General features: G+C 42.2%; 1 protein-coding gene across 1 annotated transcript in view; it reads right to left on the reverse strand.

Moving 5' to 3' along the window:
- The window catches only part of LOC129624250 (ATP-binding cassette sub-family C member 4-like), a 180,227-nt gene that overhangs the window by 148,940 nt on the left and 11,806 nt on the right, over nt 1-19,481 (reverse strand). The window contains exons 4-6 of the mRNA XM_055541910.1: nt 7,370-7,594; nt 1,550-1,639; nt 377-540 (exon numbers count right to left, since the gene is read on the reverse strand). Coding sequence (XP_055397885.1) covers nt 377-540; nt 1,550-1,639; nt 7,370-7,594 — 479 coding nt within the window. The remainder of the gene's footprint in view (nt 1-376; nt 541-1,549; nt 1,640-7,369; nt 7,595-19,481) is intronic.

The following is a 19,481-nucleotide window of genomic DNA, read 5'->3' on the forward strand; positions in this document are numbered from 1 at the left end:
ACACTACCTGAAAGTGGCTCTAAAACAAGCTTAACAAAAATAAATGCAGCTAGAAATGGGCCTGTAAAATTATTACTCTTTTTAATCATGTTTAAATAACTTGGATATTGGTAAATTCTCCTTAAGGACTCTCTACTTAATCAGGTACAGTGTCAGGAGGAGCCAGTGAATGCCATCACCTTTTTTGTTTAAAGATCAGCCTTCAGCTTAAGGCTGGAGCCTCCACTGGCTAAGCCTGAAGGGTCTACAACCCATGCAAAGAAGAGACTAGAGAAGGCATTGGTTTTGTTTTTGAACAGAAGCATCAACTTCATTGGCAGACTGCGGATGTTACCAAGCACATATCACCTATTTTTTAAACCAGTGTTTCTCTTACCGGAGTGATGAAAACAACTTCCCGAAGCAGCTTTGCAAAAGCAGAAGAATAATGAGAACCGCCATCCCAGCAAGACACGGCATTCCTATTTCCATCCAGAGCAGGGCAGTCACTGCGACAGCCTGCAGTGGCCCCACCCACAGATAATGCAAAAACATCGTTACCTTGAAAGAAAAAGACAAAGCCTTCTTGGGACTGTATACAATCAAAATCAGTAAAGACACAGAGTAGAAACAATCTGCTCTGAAAGAAGAGACAGGAACCTAACCAGGGATATCTCAGTGGGTTTTAAACCTGCTAAAGCAGAAACCTGTGTCCACCCCAGATGATGCTGTTCCGGGCAGCACAGGGCCAGCTTCAGGGACATCCAGGGAGAACCCGACCTGAAGGAAGATGTTGATTTTGTCTACACCACAGATGAGCTCAGGGCATCCCCAACCTCTCACTGCACTCTATATTCTGCCCCCATCTCACTCTAGCACCCAAGAAAACCTTATATTATGGTAAGTACCACACTCTCCAGTAATTATTTGTATACTTACGTCCCTAATGGGCTGTGGTTTCTCCACAGCAAAAACTAAATCATATTCAAATGAGTAGCGGCCTTATTTCATGCTTGATGAATGAATAACTGAAAGAGAAGTGTCTGACCAACAGCTACAAGGCCCTGGACACCGTGATCTATTCATAAAGTCAGTGGAAAAAAAGAGTGTGAGGGGACAGAAGAGAGTAGGCTGTGTCTGGCTGAGGGCCACCCACTTGGCATTATTCCTCTCAGGCTCCCTATGAAGCAGGCACTGAACAGGGCACAGGGGAAAGAACAACCCCTGCCCACCAGGCCTTCATCAGCCAGAAGAGGAGGGAGACAGTTCAGGCAGCAACACTGACTCCACGTGCCAAGAAGGGCCATGCCAGGAGGACCCCTAGGGACACTCACTGAGCCGGGCAACACTGCTGCCTGTCTATTACTAGAAAAACAAAACCCTCATCTACAACCCACATTATTACATCTAAGTTGCACACAGAGGAAATGAGAGTTGAATAAAGAGAACACTTGTCTTAAGTCCTCAACAGAACCCTGGCTGACACCAAATGCTGGCACCTGGCATCCCAATGAGCCTAACCCAATGAGAAAGACAGGGCATGGAAGAGGATCTCTCAGGGGCAGCTCACCTGATCAAACCTGTTCACATCGTTGGACAGCAGGTTGACTATCTGGCCTGTGGTGGTCTTTCCCATGGCCGAGCTACTTAGGCGAAGTGCCTGAAATGAGAGAGGGAGACAGAAAACTGGATTCCTAAGATGATACCAAGTCATCTTAGAACATAACGTAACAGAGCATGTGTTCCTGGAGTCTTGAGTGGTGTCAGCAGGAGCAGGATGACCACTGAAAGCGGGGCTGTAGGGACCCTTCTTCAGCCTTTAACTTGGTGTGGTGGCAGCCCCGCCAGCAAGGATGGCAAAGGGAGGAGAGGGAGGTAGAAGCAAATCCCCCACCCAGTTTCTCAGTGAACTTGGGCCTGCCTGAAGTGTAAAGGGTGTAGATTTAGACTTAGGGGCCAACTAAAGTAATTTTGAGACAAATTAGATGTGAGTAGAGAGACTGCATTAAGGAAATAAAATAAGAGACTTGGACTATAAATCTGGAATCGATCATTAATTCTGTGGGTGATGTCATTTTAACACTTTTTGTTTAGCTTCTTCATTCTAAAGAGTATGGAATCTACATTCTGAAGAGTGTGAAAGGGAATCTTCATTCCCTTTCATTCTGAAATGAGTATAATGCTCAAAACACTATTCCTGTGAGGAACCTCTGTTTTTAATGCCAGTCTTCTGAATTTAAAAAACACAGCCTGTGTTTCACAGTCCCTTTATTTGGAAAAAAAAAAAAAAAAAAAAAACCCTCTGAAAAATGCCCTAGAAAGCTGAGGAACCTGAACAGATACCATGAGTTGCTTCAACAAACCATCAAGTGGAGGCTCTGATGCAAACAAAATGTCATGGTTCATAAAAACTTCTTGTTTAGTCCTTGAATTAAATAGAAAACTCAGCAATCAAGTGTGAATGTAAAACAGTATAGCTGTGATGGAAGAGAGTATAGCAGTTCCTCAAAAAAGTAAACATAAAATCAGCATCTAGCACAGCAAGACCACTTTTGTGGATGTACTCAAAAGAACTGAACACACACACTTGATCTTTTTGCACTCTTGTGTGCAAATGTTCACAATAGCCAAAGGTGGAAATAACCCCAAAATCCACTGACAGATGAATGGATACAAACAATGTTATATAGACCTATAATGGAATATTGCCTTTTGATTGCCTTTGCTCAGTCGTGTCCGACTCTTTGCAACCTCATGGACTGTCACCTACCAGGCTCCTGTGTCCATGGGATTTTCCAGGCAATAGTACTGGAGTGGGTTGCTATTTCCTTCTCCAATAATGGAATATTATTCAGCCTTAAAAAGAAATTAAATTCTGGCACTGGCTTCAACATAGATGAACCTTGAAGACATTGTGCTACATGACATAAGCTAGACACAAAATGACAAACATTGTGTGATTATACTTATATACAGCACCTAAAGTAGTCAAATTCAGAGAGAGAAGAAGTAGCATGGTGATGGATGAGGGGAGGGAAGTTCTGAACAATGTGAAAGTACTTGATGTGAATAAACAGTGTACTTAAAAAGAGTTAACATAGTAAATGTTATACTGTATATATTTTGCCACAATTTAAAAAATCAATGATAAATAGTAATTTTACCAAAGCTGTGGAAATGTGAATAAACAAGTCATTTTACATAGGATACCTCCTGAAAGATCATTCCAAGTTCAGCTGAAAAGAACACTAAAATGCTGAATGGGGCATTTTAGGAAGCTGCAGATGTGCAGCCTTAGAGAGCTCCTGGAGATGTGCCCCAGCCATAAACCAATGGTGCAGACAAATTACAACTATGAGCTTAGTAGCCATCCCATTTCTAACACCCAATGTGACTTCTTCCCAGGACCAGGGATTAGAAGTTGAATAAGAGCCACAAATGTTCAGAGCTGCTCTGTAGCACCAGATTTGCCCCCTAGGAATCAGCCCACCTGTAACCTTCAAAAAAGAAGTGTCTTATTCTGCACCTCAGCAGGATTCTGGATGCAAGGCTGGTCTAGTGCTAAGTCACTTCAGTCATGTCCGACTCTTTGCAACCCTGTGGACTGTAGCCCGCCAGGCTCCTCTGTTGGTGGGACTCTCCAGGCAAGAATACTGGAGTGAGCTGCCATTTCCTTCTCCAGGGGATCTTCCTGACCCAGGAATTGAACCCAGGTCTCCTTCATTGCAGGCAAATTCTTTAACATCTGATGCCCTAGATGCAAGGCTAGGCACAAGGAAATTTGTCTTTCCCACATTTCTTGAATTTCAGATTAAGTCTATGGTTTAACCTCTAAAATTCCTGACTTCATACAGGGACAGTTCTTTCAGGCATAATCAAGCCAGCAAATGAACACCTTTGGGAGCAATTTACCTTCACACAGCATACATGCCAGGTCAGATCAGATTTCCCAAAGGTGATGTTCCAAAGTGTTAGTTGGAAAGAAATAAAACAGGTGGACTATGGCTCGCCTATACAGCGAAGAGTAAGTTTTGACTGAATCATCACCTCACACCTAACTTTTTTTTTTTTCTGTTTAAACTCATTTTATTCAGTTTTTCCTTAAATGCACATGACAAAACTAAATAGGGAATAGCTGTTATTTAATACATAAGTATTTAATGTGATACTCAATTCTCCAGGTTAAAAGATCAATAACCACAGCAAGAAAAACAAGCCAGTGTTTCTCAATTTATTTTATCAAATACTAAATCATCTACATTAGTTGGCATGCTAATAATTTTCACTCAGTTTGGAAACTTTGCATCAGTGGTTCACCAAAGCAGCAGCAGAGACCTGTTAAAGTTTAAATTCTTGGGCCCCATGCCAAGATGCTGGGGTTTCCCAGGTGGTGCCAGTGGCAAAGAATCCGCCTGCCAAAGCAAGAGACCTGAGTTCGATCCCTGGGTTGGGAAGATCTCCTGGAGTGGGAAATGGCAACCTGCTCCAGCATTCTTGCCTGGAAAATCCCATGGACCGAGCAGCCTCAGGCTACTCGGTCCATGGGGTTGCAAAGAGTCAGAAACGACTGAAGTGACTAAACACATCCTAAGACGTACTTAAATCAGAAACCCATCAAACTATGTTTTCATAAGGTGCCTAGTACTTCTGCTGAGTCCCCACTTGCTCCACATGGAGATCAAGTTTAGACTAGTATGCACTAGCAGGATTTGCTAAAATAGTTGTATCTTTAGTGAAAACATATGGTTGCAAGCACTGTACAATTGTTCTGATGCCAATCTTTAGAAGTCAGACATAAAATGCATTGCTTAACTAATTATCAAATTAAAAAAAAGAAAGTCTTCTCTAGCTTTCTTCTTCCCTACAGCAAATTGGATAGTTAGCTTCAGCTCTCCTTCCTCATTCCACAATGATTATCCAATATCATTTGGCCTGGTTCTACCTGGATATAGTTTGTTGATTGGCGGTATTTGGACTGTTAGTGGAAACATCATACTATAAGAATATTGTACAAATTTATGTAATAAGGTATTTTTTCTCTGGATATCTCCAGCCCGCAACTGTATCCACCTTGCTCATATCCTGCTTTGTCGTTGTTTAGTCACTGTCGCACCTACATCTTTTGTGTCCCTATGGGCTATTGCCTATGAGGCTTCTCTGTCCATGGGATTTTGCAGGCAAGAACACTGGAATGTGTTGCCTTTTCCTTCCCCAGGGGACCTTCCCGATCCAGGAATCCAACCTGAGTCTCTTGCTTTGGAAGGCGGACCCTCCACCACCGACCCACCAGGGAAGTCTACTCACTTCCTGTATGCTTCTAATTTTCTAGGCTCTCCAATTATGAAATTATGTTAAGCTCTATTTTTTTCTCTACAATTGTATGTTTTGGAAGCAACCTCACACCTAACTTAAGGCTTTCACAGTATAGTTCTGGTGAATTTAATGCATATTCATGGGAGCTAAGCGTGATCTAGGAAGACAAGCATCATTTGTGGGGAAATCTAAGTATTTGTCTGCTAAATGGTAGACTGCGAAAGAGAATAGGGCTTCCCTGGTGGCTCAGTGGTTAAAAATCTACCTCTTCTAGAGGAGGAATTGGCAATGCACTCTTATATTCTTGCCTGGGAAAGTCCATGGACAGAGGAGCCTGGCGGGCTACAGTTCATGGGGTCACAGAGCACAACTTAGCGACTGAGCAAGCACGCACGTACACAAGATGACGATGGAGGACAAGGAAGACCCCTGACTAGAGTGGACAGGCACCGCTGCCATTTCCGCATCACCCAAGAGGAAACCTGCTCATGTGCAATAGCCAAACACAGAGCATGAGATGTCAGGCCCTGGATTCACACAGCCCTGACATTAATAAGACTCTGCTCAAGGAAAGATGAGAAGACACCTTACATTTTGCAAAGAAAAGCATTCCTAAGAAACAGAATCTCTAGATAAGTAGCAAGTAGGTAAAAGAAGCAATAATTTTGATTTAAATTGTTTGGTTTAGTTTTCAATAAGGATTTTTTAAATAAAAATTATATATATTTAAGGTGCACAACATGATGTTTTGTTAAAAATACAAAAATGATTTCTGTTTTAAAACCAATTAACATATTCATCATCTCATGTAGTTATCATTTTGTGTATGTGAGATGAGCTCACTAAGACCCACTCTCTCAGCAACTTTCAAGTATACAATACAGTTAAGTAAGGATTTGAAAAAAAGCAAACAACCCAGAGCAACAAGATACACAGGATCAAGTTTATATGGAGTCTTCAGCTCCTGACATAGTGTATCTGTGGCAATTTCTTTGTAAAGACACCCGAAATCCTTACTCTTTTTATATTAGCTAAGACCAGAATAAACTATGAAATAATTCTATGGCATTTCTCAATAGGAAATCACTGAACACGTCAAATCAGGTCTTATTAAAACTGCTATAATGCATGCTAAAGACAAAAAGGAAATATTTAATTATGAAAATAATTTGAATGAACTGCCACAAATTCTCTCCAAATTGCCAAGGACAATGGAAAATTTCAGGTTTTATCCTAATATCCAACTATTTTCTTTAATACCATTAAAACAATCATAATTATAGAATATAGTGAGTGAGTCTGTATATGCATAGATTTTATTTATATTTTTCTTTAGTTAACATAATTTTACTGAATATGAGTAAATGAGCCATATAAAAATATAATCATTCCCTTTCTCAAACACATTCTGGTCTCCTATATTTAATTTTATAAATTAAATCTCCTAGATTTAATCCAATTACTGAAGTTCACTTTCAAATACAACTTTGATATAAATGAAGGTTTTAATGAACAACAACAACAACAAAATTTCCATCAATACTACTTTGGCATGAACACACTGAAAATCAATGTGATATTTTTGGTACATATTTTTTAATTAGATTTTGTTACAAATTTAGTAGATATTGTGTAACAGCCTGTGACTAAAAGTCATCAAAGGCAGTCTTGATCTGATCTCAATAGAAAATTTTTTATTATATATTTGTAAAGTTTGCTTAAAGGACAACAAACTTGGCTTGATGAAAATAAGCTTCTCTGTTTCTGTTCAGTCACTCAGTCATGTCCAACTCTCTGAGGCCCTATGGACTGTAGCCTGCCCGGCTCCAGGGAATTCTCCCGGCAAGAATTTTGGAGTGGGTTGTCATTTCCTTCTCCAAGGGATCTTCAAGACCCAGGGATTGAACCTGTGTCTCCTGCATTGGCAGGCAGATTCTTTAACACTGAACCATCATCTGGAAGCCCTAGCAAAGTATAAATGATTCCAGTTACAAAATTTTTAATTTACAGAGAACTTTCCCAAAATATTTCTGATGCTTCAGGGGAGGTACACACCATGGTACCGAGTGACACTCACCTTGCGGTAGATCATGTGGCACACGGCTACCCTCAGCCTCATCCCCACACGCTGAATGTGGTATGAGTACAAGTGGTGCAGAACAGCCCACACGAGCACGCAGGCGCTCAGCCCTGCTGTGTAGCCGTAGGCTTCGTGCAAAGCGGCAGAATCATTGGGATCGTAGGTTTCAACATAACTAACCATTTTCCCCAAAAATATGGGTTGAACTACTCTGGTGCCTTCCTGAAAGAAAAGAAAAAAAGCCTTAATTAGAAATGTTAGTTTCTCTTTACACAGATTTACTTTTAGCATTAGCATGCTAAAAATACATTTTGACAAAATGATACATTCATGGCTAATTTAAAAGAAAAATATGCAGATTCACTATCTCCTATAAGACAAGTGGACAACAGTTTTAAGCTTAAGACAAAATTTTACATTCAAAAATAGTAAAGCCTTAGTATCATGCTTAGTGTAATGTGAATGCTCAGTAAATACCACAACCAGGCTCAATACCAACTGAGCCTTAAGATGAATAAGGAAAAAGGTGGCAGAAGAAGAATCTGCTTCCATATGAAGAAGCCTGTGGCAGCCTGCCCCTGTCCCCTGTATTCTTAATGTCCCAGCCCAATAGAAAGTCAACCTGGTTCACATATGGGAGACACGCTTTTATTACCTTCTTTGTGAATCTTTATGAACTGAGACTCTGGCACAAACACATCCACTCTTTTCCATCCCAAACTCCACATGTCTGTAGGTCAAGGGAATGGGAATCAGCTTCAGCTGGAATACCACAGAGAAACCAGGCTTGGCAGCTCTGCAGGCTCTCAGGTCCCGAGAGCCCTGCCTCAATATGTCTCTACCCCCTAGAAGTTGGAATGTTCCTTGGAGTGAAAAATTAAATATGGTGGAGGTCAAGCTAAAAAAAATCATGTCTTCCGTGGTTCTCCGTCCACCATTCACTGCAGTTGGTGGTTTGGAAGAAATGTTCCCAATCCTCTCTTCCCCAAGGTTAAACCAATTCACTCAGGGTGCACTGAGGCTTCCACTCTGAGTAAGACTTAGGGAAAGCAAGCTTCTTTCCCAAAGAAAAAGGCAAAGAAACAGCAACACCTACCCACCCTGCCAAACAGCCACTTTGCCCCACAACTTACTCCCTCCCTCTAGTCACTCCTTTCTCCCCAGGTCCCCTTCTTTCTCCACCATCAAAGAAAACCAAACACTCAATGAATCCAAGTCACCAAAAGTAAATACCTTGACCCTCAACATCATTTCCTCCACAGACTTCTCAAAAGACAAAATGCCAAAAGTTTGGAAGTCTTTCAGGAACAGGGCTTTTCCTTTTCTGGCAATCCCGCCTTATTAGCATGGACAGGGGAAGCTTGGCTTACCTGACAGATTTGCTTTGATAGCCCTCTTCTGTCTGTCTGAAGCTGAGGAACGCACACACAAGAGGAGGGAAGGAGAATCCGTAACACCAAACACCAAAAAACTAAGCATTTCCTGCTCAGCCAACTAGTGCCTAATTAGGATATTTATCAAAAGATGTCCCCATCCCTCATATGGGGGTCTCATTAAACCTTAGCATTCCTGTCTTGTTCTACACAAATGGACACACACACATTCACAGGCTGCACCAACTGCCTCTCCCTCCATGAAGTCATGGAAATTTTCATCTACTATAGAGGATAAAGGAAACACTATTTAGTTGAAGAGGTATAAGTAAGATGATCAGTCTGGAGTAAAATGGCCAGTTCTGATACCTTTCCACCATGTTCTGTCACCCATTCCAAGAGGCACAGAGAGCTCATGGAAGAGTCCCTCATAAAATGGATTGTCAAACACACTGTTTATAGAGTTTCCTGAGATGGAAATGTGGATGCTCACACAGAGAAGCAAGAACATCAAACTGTGCACACAGGCAGTCCCAGCCCAGGTATGGCCAAGGGCAGTCCAGTGCTGCAGCCACAAACCACCAGAATCCCAGCAGTAATATCTGCCATCCCAAACTTTCCTAAAACTTATGATTCTCTTTGGGAATCACTGTTGCCTGTTACTCAGGTCTCCATTTCAGCTAACATCCTTGTGATTACAGGAGAAATAAAAGTAATGTCACTCACCAAACAGAGTATGGATAAATGCAACAAATCCAGCAATAAAGAGTGTAAATAAAGGCAGGTCTCTACTGCCTAAGCATATCTGGAGTTTTTCACTGAGAAACAAAATTTAATAACCCAGTTGAGGGACTTCCCTGGTGGTCCTTTAGATAAGACTCCACACTCCCAACATAGGGGACCTTGGTTCGACCCCTGGTCGGGGAACTAGATCCCACATGCAGCAAATAAGACCTGGTACAGCCAAAAAATAAAAAATAAAAAACAGTTGGAGAAATAGCCTCATTAAGGTATAATGCCAGTTTATGGCTCATATCTTCCACTCATCTGTCAATTCTTTTTATTCTTCATAATGATTATTATTTAATTGGAATAGAAAATTTGTTATCTTTCAAAAAGATAACAAAGGATTTCAAACATGAAGTGTTACTGATGCAGTTTGGGAGGAGAGTCATTTATTATTCTTAAGCACTATTTTGGGACTTCCTCCAATGGCTCAGTGGTAAGGAATCCATCTCAACACAGGAGTCACAGGAAATGCAGGTTTGATCCCTGAGTTGAGAAAATCATCTGGAGGAGGAAATGGCAACCCACTCCAGGATTCTTGCCAGGATAATCCCATGGACAGAGAAGCCTGGTGGGCTACAGTCCCTGGGGTTACAAAGAGTCGGACACAACTGAGTGACTGAGCACACATGCACAACTTTGCCTCCAGCAAGGAGCAGTCACGGCAATTCAGAGATGTGATGAAAAGTATAATGTACAAGGAATTTCCATCGTGGCATAAGTTGCAACTATGGAAAACAGAAAATTGATATTATGCTCCATATGAAAAATAGCAGCAAGTAAAAATCAATTTTCCAGTACTGTCTCTCAAACAGAAAAAACAGAAACCAAAACAGTGAATAGCACAAAATTGTGAAAACAAAACCCCAAGTACATATAGAGAGAAAGAATACACATATTAAATATGATTCTTCAAAGCTTCTAGAACAACACAGGACAGAAGTTATTGAAGTCATCAAAGGTAGACTGAGTAGATCTGTCCCCTCCACACACAAAGAAAGGTTAGATGAACAGTCATTTAATAGGACAGCTGGCAGCAGCACTTGTAATCTGTGAATGTTTCCATTTCTGACATTTGGTAAAACTGACTGAGGCAAACCAGGCAAAAGATTTTCCAGCTACCAGAAGATTAACTCCTGCATATGCTCAATGTTCTGTTCTGAGTATTAACTCCAAGTGAAACAGTGGTGTGAATCCCAAGGATAGACCAAATTTCAGAAGACTCTGCTTGTCTTGGAGAGTCTCTCAGAGAGGCAAGGAGTGGCTGTGGCTCACCCTGGGGACACAGACACTGGTGGCAGCCATTCCTGGGAGCTGCCCCCACCACGTGTACGCTGGTGTGGGCAGACACCACCAAGGAAATCTCTCATCTGTACACTCCTGATTCTCACCATCAACTAAAAAGAAATAAAACAACTGAGAAAATATTCATTATCAACCATGAAGCTAACCATACTGAAATTTTCTTGATCAGTAGGAACGAGGTCAAACACTGTCCCTTAAACCCTTCCTCTTTGACATAAATCTATGATCACATGTATATTCTTTCCACAAACCAATTGAGAATATAGTTCTTATTCTTTCACAAGAATTCTTCACAACTCTGAAATCATAAAGGATCTTTAAAAGAGCAGAATTTATTTATTTTTTTTAAATTTTATTTTATTTTTTAAACTTTACATAATTGTATTAGTTTTGCCAAATATCAAAATGAATCCGCCACAGGTATACATGTGTTCCCCATCCTGAACCCTCCTCCCTCCTCCCTCCCCACACCATCCCTCTGGGTCGTCGCAGTGCACCAGCCCCAAGCATCCAGTATCGTGCATCAAACCTGGACTGGCAACTCGTTTCATACATGATATTTTACATGTTTCAATGCCATTCTCCCAAATCTTCCCACCCTCTCCCTCTCTCTCAGAGTCCATAAGACTGTTCTATACATCAATATCTCTTTTGCTGTCTCGTACACAGGGTTATTGTTACCATCTTCCTAAATTCCATATATATGCATTAGTATACTGTATTGGTGTTTTTCTTTCTGGCTTACTTTACTCTGTATAATAGGCTCCAGTTTCATCCACCTCATTAGAACTGATTCAAATGTATTCTTTTTAATGGCTGAGTAATACTCCATTGTGTATATGTGCCATAGCTTTCTTATCCATTCATCTGCTGATGGACATCTAGGTTGCTTCCATGTCCTGGCTATTATAAACAGTGCTGCGATGAACATTGGGGTACACGTGTCTCTTTCCCTTCTGGTTTCCTCAGTGTGTATGCCCAGCAGTGGGATTGCTGGATCATAAGGGAGTTCTATTTCCAGTTTTTTAAGGAATCTCCACACTGTTCTCCATAGTGGCTGTACTAGTTTGCATTCCCACCAACAGTGCAAGAGGGTTCCCTTTTCACCACACCCTCTCCAGCATTTTTTACTTGTAGACTTTTGGATCGCAGCCATTCTGACTGGTGTGAAATGGTACCTCATAGGAAACTATTAGGAAGGTGAAAAGACAGCCTTCAGAATGGGAGAAGATAATAGCAAATGAAGCAACTGACAAACAACTAATCTCGAGAATATACAAGCAACTCCTACAGCTCAACTCCAGAAAAATAAATGACCCAATCAAAAAATGGGCCAAAGAACTAAATAGACATTTCTCCAAAGAAGACATACAGATGGCTAACAAACACATGAAAAGATGCTCAACATCACTCACTATCAGAGAAATGCAAATCAAAAGAGCAGAATTTAATACCACAACATCCATTATTCAGGATTCTCTGGGAGTCTGAGTCTCTGAGGCAGACTTTTTATTTTGGCCATACCATGTGGCATGCAGAATCTTAGTTCCCCAACCAGGGATCAAAAACCCTCACATCTGCACTGGGGGCATAGAGTCTTAACCACCAAGCTTCGACTGCCAGGGAAGCTTGTGGTAGCCATTTCTTGACAGAGACCTTGGTATTCAGCCTCCTGAAAGCACCTGATATTGGGTCTCACCTTTTGCTTCTTAGGATAACTTCTTGCAGGGTTAGGTTAGAAACTAGAACTTCTGCAGTGGATAGAATCCCTTCTCCAAGTTAATGTACTTGAAACATTTCTCACCCAGTTTCCCCATATCTCATTCATGGAAATAAAGACACAAAAATAGAAACAAGCTAACAAAGAATGGCAACCCACTCTGGTGTTCTTGCCTGGAGAATCCCAGGGACAGCGGAGCCTGGTGGGCTACCGTCTATGGGGTCACACAGAGTCGGGCACGACTGAAGTGACTTAGCAGCAGCAACAAAGAAAAACACTTGAGTGAAACATATAAGCAGAAAAGAGTGAGCTTGTAGGAAAAAATTGAACAGGCAGTTAATCTTTAGAACTGGGGGAGTTTTAAAGTGGAGTTGAGAAAAATCCAGAGATAAGGAGGAAAAGCAGTAAATCTGGGAAATCATACCCACCAGCATTCTAGATATCCTAGCCTTCACTCATCTTTAACACGGTGGTCTTCATCCTGACTGCACCTTAGCATCACCTGGGTGGGGATAAGGGCACTCTGATGCCCGAGGCCCAGCCGCCAGAAATTGGTTCAGGTTCAACTGCTTAGGGATGAAGCCTGACGATTCCTCTCCCTGGAAGATTCTGGAAGCTGAAACTAACCCCATGTAAGCATCTGCTAAACTTCATTCTTGCACTGTCTTGGCAGCTGAGCCTGGAATGGCTACAGACCTGCTCTGAAGGAATTACAACGATCACAGAGTTTTAATCAGAGTTCCATGGCACATTTCATGCTTCCAGAAAAATCCTTATAAACCCAAGTCCAGAGATTACGGTATTGAAATTTTCATTCTGCACAGTAGGAAAAATAAAATTTCAAATAAAACTATATTTAAAAACATTAATAAAAAGATGAGTCAAAATTAGCCTGAAAAGTTATCCCTAAAAGGAGAAGGAGAATTAGAATAGAGCTAACGAGGATATCAGCCTTCTTTAAAAGTAGCCTTGTCTTGATTTTGGAATCATGAAAACATTATACAGAATTATAATCATAAAATAACTAATATTTTAAAAAGCAATTCCTAAAATTTCAAAGTAAATTTAAATAAAAGTACCTAAATATCTACCCATCCTGTTGGTTCACAGAGCCATACAAAAAAGAACTATCAAAAGTGATTTTAAACAAAACATTTTGAAAACACATTCTCTGCATCATACACCCACATGAAGACAATATGAACTGCAAAAAGATAAATTTTATAGTGTTTACAGAAGTCACATTATAAGAAAAAACAAATGAATAATTATGTTGACATCAATGAGAATTGGGCTTAGACTTGGGACAAAGAGAATAGATGATGGGAGAAAAGAGATACAGATGTAAGCACAATAAGATGAAGTAAAAACACTAGTGTCCTGCATCTGACTTGGATTGGAAACACCCATGTAAACATATTTGTTTACCTTAAAAAATGTATTCTAACTTTGTCTGATGGAAAATAGCCAAGAAACAATGCTGCTGCTGCTAAGTCGCTTCAGTCGTGTCCAACTCTGTGTGACCCCACAGATGGCAGCCCACCAGGCTCCGCCATCCCTGGGATTCTCCAGGCAAGAATACTGGAGTGGGTTGCCATTTCCCTTTCCAATGCATGAAAGTGAAAAGTGAAAGTGAAGTCGCTCAGTCTTGTCTGACTCTTCGCGACCCCATGGACTGCAGCCCACCAGGCTCCTCCGTCCATGGGATTTTCCAGGCAAGAGTACTAGGAGTGGGGTGCCATTGCCTTCTCTGCCAAGAAACAATAACCAAGAGCAATAAGCTCTTCTAGTACCCAGACTATAGTCTTTAAATACCATTTCACAGTAAAAGAAAACAGGGCTGCTTGGAGAAATGGATGATTCCAGGGCTGAGCAAATGTGGTACAAAATGAACTAGAAATATTCTGTCATATCAGAAAGCAAAAAACAAAACAAAAGACATGAAAAAAAATAAAGAAAAACTAGCCAAGACTTCTAGAGTATGTGCAAAAGACTTAGGACCCAACCTGAATATACTCCTACTGCCCAAATATGGCCAAAGGTTGACACAAGCATAACAAATGAAATGGACTGAAGCGGATCAGAAATGCTTAAATCCATGAGCGCAAACCAACAGTCACAAAACCAAACCAAACAAACAACAATAAAAACTTACTAGCCCCTCTCCTCACTAGAGGAGAACCAATTGATCATTTTGAAAACAGGTTTTAAAAACTGAAATTATTTTCCCCTACTCTCCCTATAAATACTATAGGTGAGTGTTAACCAAAGTGCTTAAAACATCTCCATTTTGCAACCCTTAATAAATTAATGGACCTTGAGCAAGGATCATGATTAGCTCCAACCTCACACACACATACACACGCACACACACAAAAGATGTTATGTACCTTATAATGGATATATACAACCCTACCTCCTACATAGATGAAAGGGGTGAAGAAAATCCAAATGAGCTACATCCAACTTCTAGACCTAAACACCAACCTAAGGTGCCAGAGGAACATGTGAATTGACACAGAGGGAGAAGCAATCAGCCAAATCCAGGCTGTGGGAATCTCTACAGGACAAACAACCTAGAGGCTCGGGGTGGAGGGGAACAGAAAGGCAATCTGAATAACCTGTGTCAGCCAAGTGTAACTTATTTAATACTGCCTCAAACAGAAGAGGGGAAAAAGACACCTGTGAGCACTGGCTAGATATTAAATGTTAATGATATTAAAGTTAATACTTATGCTAAATATGTTTAGTGGGGGAGATTCCATATCTTTTAAAGATACACACTAAAATATTTATGGATAAAAATGATACGATGTCTTGGAACTGCTTTAAAATAATCTTGGGAAGTAAGAGTGAGTTTCAGAAGAATCGAGACTGCTCATTATGGCAATTATTGAAGCTGGCTTAGGGTGACATAGGGGCTTATTTCCCTTTACCCTTCTGCGTTCTTAGCTTAGGATCTCTGTAATAAATGACAGAATAGCAAGAGAAAATCAAACAGAAGTTTATTCATATGTATATTTCTGATACACATGTGAAATATCAAGAAGAACTGAGTAACTCTCTGAGATGGCCCAAGCCATCACCTTAAATACCGTCCCCAGCTAAAGACTAAAGATAAGGTGATAGGGCACCTATGAGAGGTTAATAGGAAAAGCAGCTTAAACTACAGTAGGGTTGGGTTTGTTATGCAGATTTCATCCTTCTTGAAGACTGTCCTTCAACAGGATTCTTCTGTGATTAAGAGCCATCCTTTTTTTTTCTGGTACAGAGAGGGAGACACCTTTACAAATGGAGACTTCCTTTATCAGTGTAAATGTCATTAGAAGAATAACTTCTACTCTGTCTTCAGAGTTTCTCCTGTGTCTATTTCTGAAAAACACAATCAACTCACAACAATCTTTCTGCCAGAGAGCCCTATTCTGGAGTGACACATTATGCTACCCTTTCAGTCTATTCTATTTTTGTATTTTTGAAATGTTCTTAAAAATCTACAGGAAATTAAAACAAAACAAAACAAAACACTATAGAAAGCAGTTGACAGAGGAGCACAGAGCTGTTGCTAGAAAAGCAGCTCCTCCTGGCTCTGAGCCTCAGTGAAGGCTGTGGGAGGAGAGGACAGAACACAGAGAACATGGGTCTAGCAGTCAGAACACCGCGCCTCAGAGACCAGGTCGGCCACCTGAGAGTCACATGACCCCGAGCCAATCGTGTGCCCTCCTGGGCCTCCGGGTCTTTATCTGTGAAAATAGCGGCCTTGCCTCCCTTGGAGGAATCCTGGGACAGCTAAACGAGCTACAACAGCTCAGAGAGCTCTGAAACCACCATAAAAACAAGGGTTTTTCATCACTTTTATTATTAGAAGTCCTGGTAAGAGATTTACTCTATTCTTAATGGCAGAGCCTGGTTTCACAAAGGGCTTGGAGAACTCCTTGTTGCTCACAGGTGGTCACAGTGGAATAAGAACTCTTGAGAAAAGCCATGTGTAAAGCCAAATTTTCTAGACTGCAATTTGTTTCACTTCTAAGCAGATAGCTAAAATTTTTAACCATTATGAATGCAATCTTTTAAAAATAGTCTCCTACCTCCCTAACTACAGAATGAAAATGGATTGAAGAGGGTGGAGGAAACAAGTGAAACAGGTGAGGGAACTTAAGAGGTACAAACTCCAAATTATAAAATAAGTAAAAGGGGATTGGGGGCAAAAAATAAATATATAAAAGTTTAAAAAATAAATAAATCACAGGATTATAATATACAACACAGGAAATATATTCAATAATATTGGAATAATTTTGCATGGTGACAGTTGGTAACTAAACTTATCATGTACCATATAAAATATTAAATCACTAATGATGTATACCAGAAACTAATATAACATTGTAAGCCAATCATACTTCAATTTAAAAAAATTGTTTTAATTTTACATTAAAAACTTACATATGCTTAGAAAAAGAAAAGAAGATGGATATAAAACCCCAATTTATAACTCAAGGTCATCACTTTGGACATTACCAACATCTAATGGCTAATGCTATGCTCTCAGGAACCAGCAGGGCGCACACAGCAGGTGTGCTCGGCAGGTCCCCTTCTGCTTGGCTCAAGGCCCCCTCCTCCTCTCCCTTGCTGTGTGGTCCTCAGTGGTTGCTCTCAGCCCACAGTGTCTTTGCCACCAACAGCCACTCCTCAGCCTCCTGGGTTGAGCAAAGTGAGGGACACATGGAAGAAAGGATTGGGAAATAAATGCAAAGACCACTCAGCTCTTGGGGAACCAGCCGTGAGTCGAGGCACAAAGCCCACTGTGGGATGCAGAGGATTCTGTTTACTTCCTGCCCATCAGCTGAGCTCCAAAGTGAACATTTACACACACACGTGCTTCCCACAGCCTCCACCTGGACCAGAGACCATCAGCAAAAGTGGCTTCAAACAAAGGCCAAGTGACCAGACAAGGCTGGGCCACTTCTAAGAGTCCTAAGAAAAGGACACAACTCCTGGCAACACCTCCCCTCTCAGGGGAAGGGACTGGGTGAACCCACTCTGGCTCTCTGAGGTCACCCCACTTACACACCAGCAATGGAGACCTTACCTTTCAAAGAGAGGCACTAACGACCGGGGGAGGTGGTCTCTGTGACTCAGGCCCAGGCAGAGGCTTCAGGCGCTTCCTCTCCACCCTGAGGGCCCTGGGCAGGTGGGGACCTGTCCTCTCCACCCACAGTACCCGTGGAGGTGCACACAGGGGCCAGGGGTGCTGGGAGCTCTCCAGCTGTTCTGTTCTAATTAGGGGTGACCGGCAAGTGCTCCTTATCCTGGTACTTGTTTCTCTGAGAGGAAGAGATACTCCTCAGTTCTCACAGGACAGTCCATGGAATTCTCCAGGCCAGAATACTGGAGTGGGTAGCCTTTCCCTTGTCCAAGGGATGTTCCCAACCCTGGGATCGAACCCAGGTCTCCCTCATTGCAGGCAGATTCCTTACCAGCTGAGCCATGAGGGAAGCCCTTCTCATAGGACAGAGGTTTCATATATCAAAATCTTAAAAGCCTCACTCTGGACTGGCGTCACCCTGCTTTCTCCCACTGGTGCCGCCAGGAGTACCTGGGAGGCCCTGCTCGTGCTGTGGGTGGAAAGACCACACTGCTTGGGATCATGGATGATCCATGGGGCATTCTGTGCACCTGAGGGATTAAAAGAGGGCCGGAGATCAAAAAGGAAACATGTTTGTGTTTTAGAAAATCCTGGGCTGAGTTTAGATTTCCACCATCTAAAATATAAAGAATAACAAGCAGTATAGATTGATCACAACACGGGAAGTTGCTTCATAAAATCAATTATTAACTAACTAGCACTGCTGCTAGTGCTAGCAGTACTGCCACACAGATGAGCCCCTACATTTACGTCCTCTACTCCCCACTTCTCTGCCATGACCACCCAGAGACCAACCTCCTGAAAGGGCCCAGGGCTCTACCAGCTGCACCTTATGCAGCCCCAGGCCTGGCCTTCCTGGATCCCCAGCAGGAAGTATTACTGGGGCTGGACAACTTTGAAATCAACACTCCCAGCACCACAGTGGGGAGGTTTCCATCTCAGGAAGAACCCCAGATCCTGCGGCCTCTCCCTCTATGTCTGCTTCTCCCATGAGCTGCCACAGCCAAGACCCAGGACTCATTAGAATGGGATCCATCCAAGGCTTAGCAACCCCACTCAAAGGGCTAACAGCCCAGAACAGCAAGAAAAACCAGTAGCTCAGTTCAAACCCAGCCACATGGGCTATGCTTTGAACCCACCTGACTTTAAGTCTCTTTGGCATCTGGTACCAAAGAGAAACTAGAGAACGAGGGACAGCAGAGAAAGACCTGCTCCAGGATATGATCCCAACATTAAACCCGGAGGCCACTCAACCAACCGGGCACCTGGCATGAGCCACAGGCAGACACCGAGGCCCCAGGGTTTCCTGATAAGCAGAATTCATGAGAGCTCTGCTGTGTGAGGTCAGGAAATCCTGCACAAACAGGCCACACCAGCTTGCCACCTGTGTATTTCAAACAGACTTACTGTGACTATGTGGAAATTCCACGACTGGGACAGCTGCACATGGGACAAAGAAGGGCTGGGGCAGCCTGACGGGCTCCTGCTCCCTCTCCCACCCCTGTCCTTCACAAGGCACTGCAGTACCTAGGTGGTCAGTGCCCTCTCAAAGGTGGCACCCTGCCCCACATAACTGTCCCACCCTCTGGCACAATGGCCAATCCTCTTCTGAAATCAGTGAGAATTCTATCCCCTAGGACCATCCAGTCACCTGAGAGCTGACGGATTCTCTGGTCTCTCCAGTTGTATGGGGTGGACTTCACCTGACCAGCTGCTCACTGCCCACAGTGGCAGTGCCCTTTAGTCCAGCACAGCCTTTAAACAAGAGCCATGCCTCCC

Source organism: Bubalus kerabau, chromosome 12 (genome assembly GCF_029407905.1).
Source record: "Bubalus kerabau isolate K-KA32 ecotype Philippines breed swamp buffalo chromosome 12, PCC_UOA_SB_1v2, whole genome shotgun sequence".
NCBI classification, from domain to species: Eukaryota; Metazoa; Chordata; class Mammalia; order Artiodactyla; family Bovidae; genus Bubalus; species Bubalus kerabau.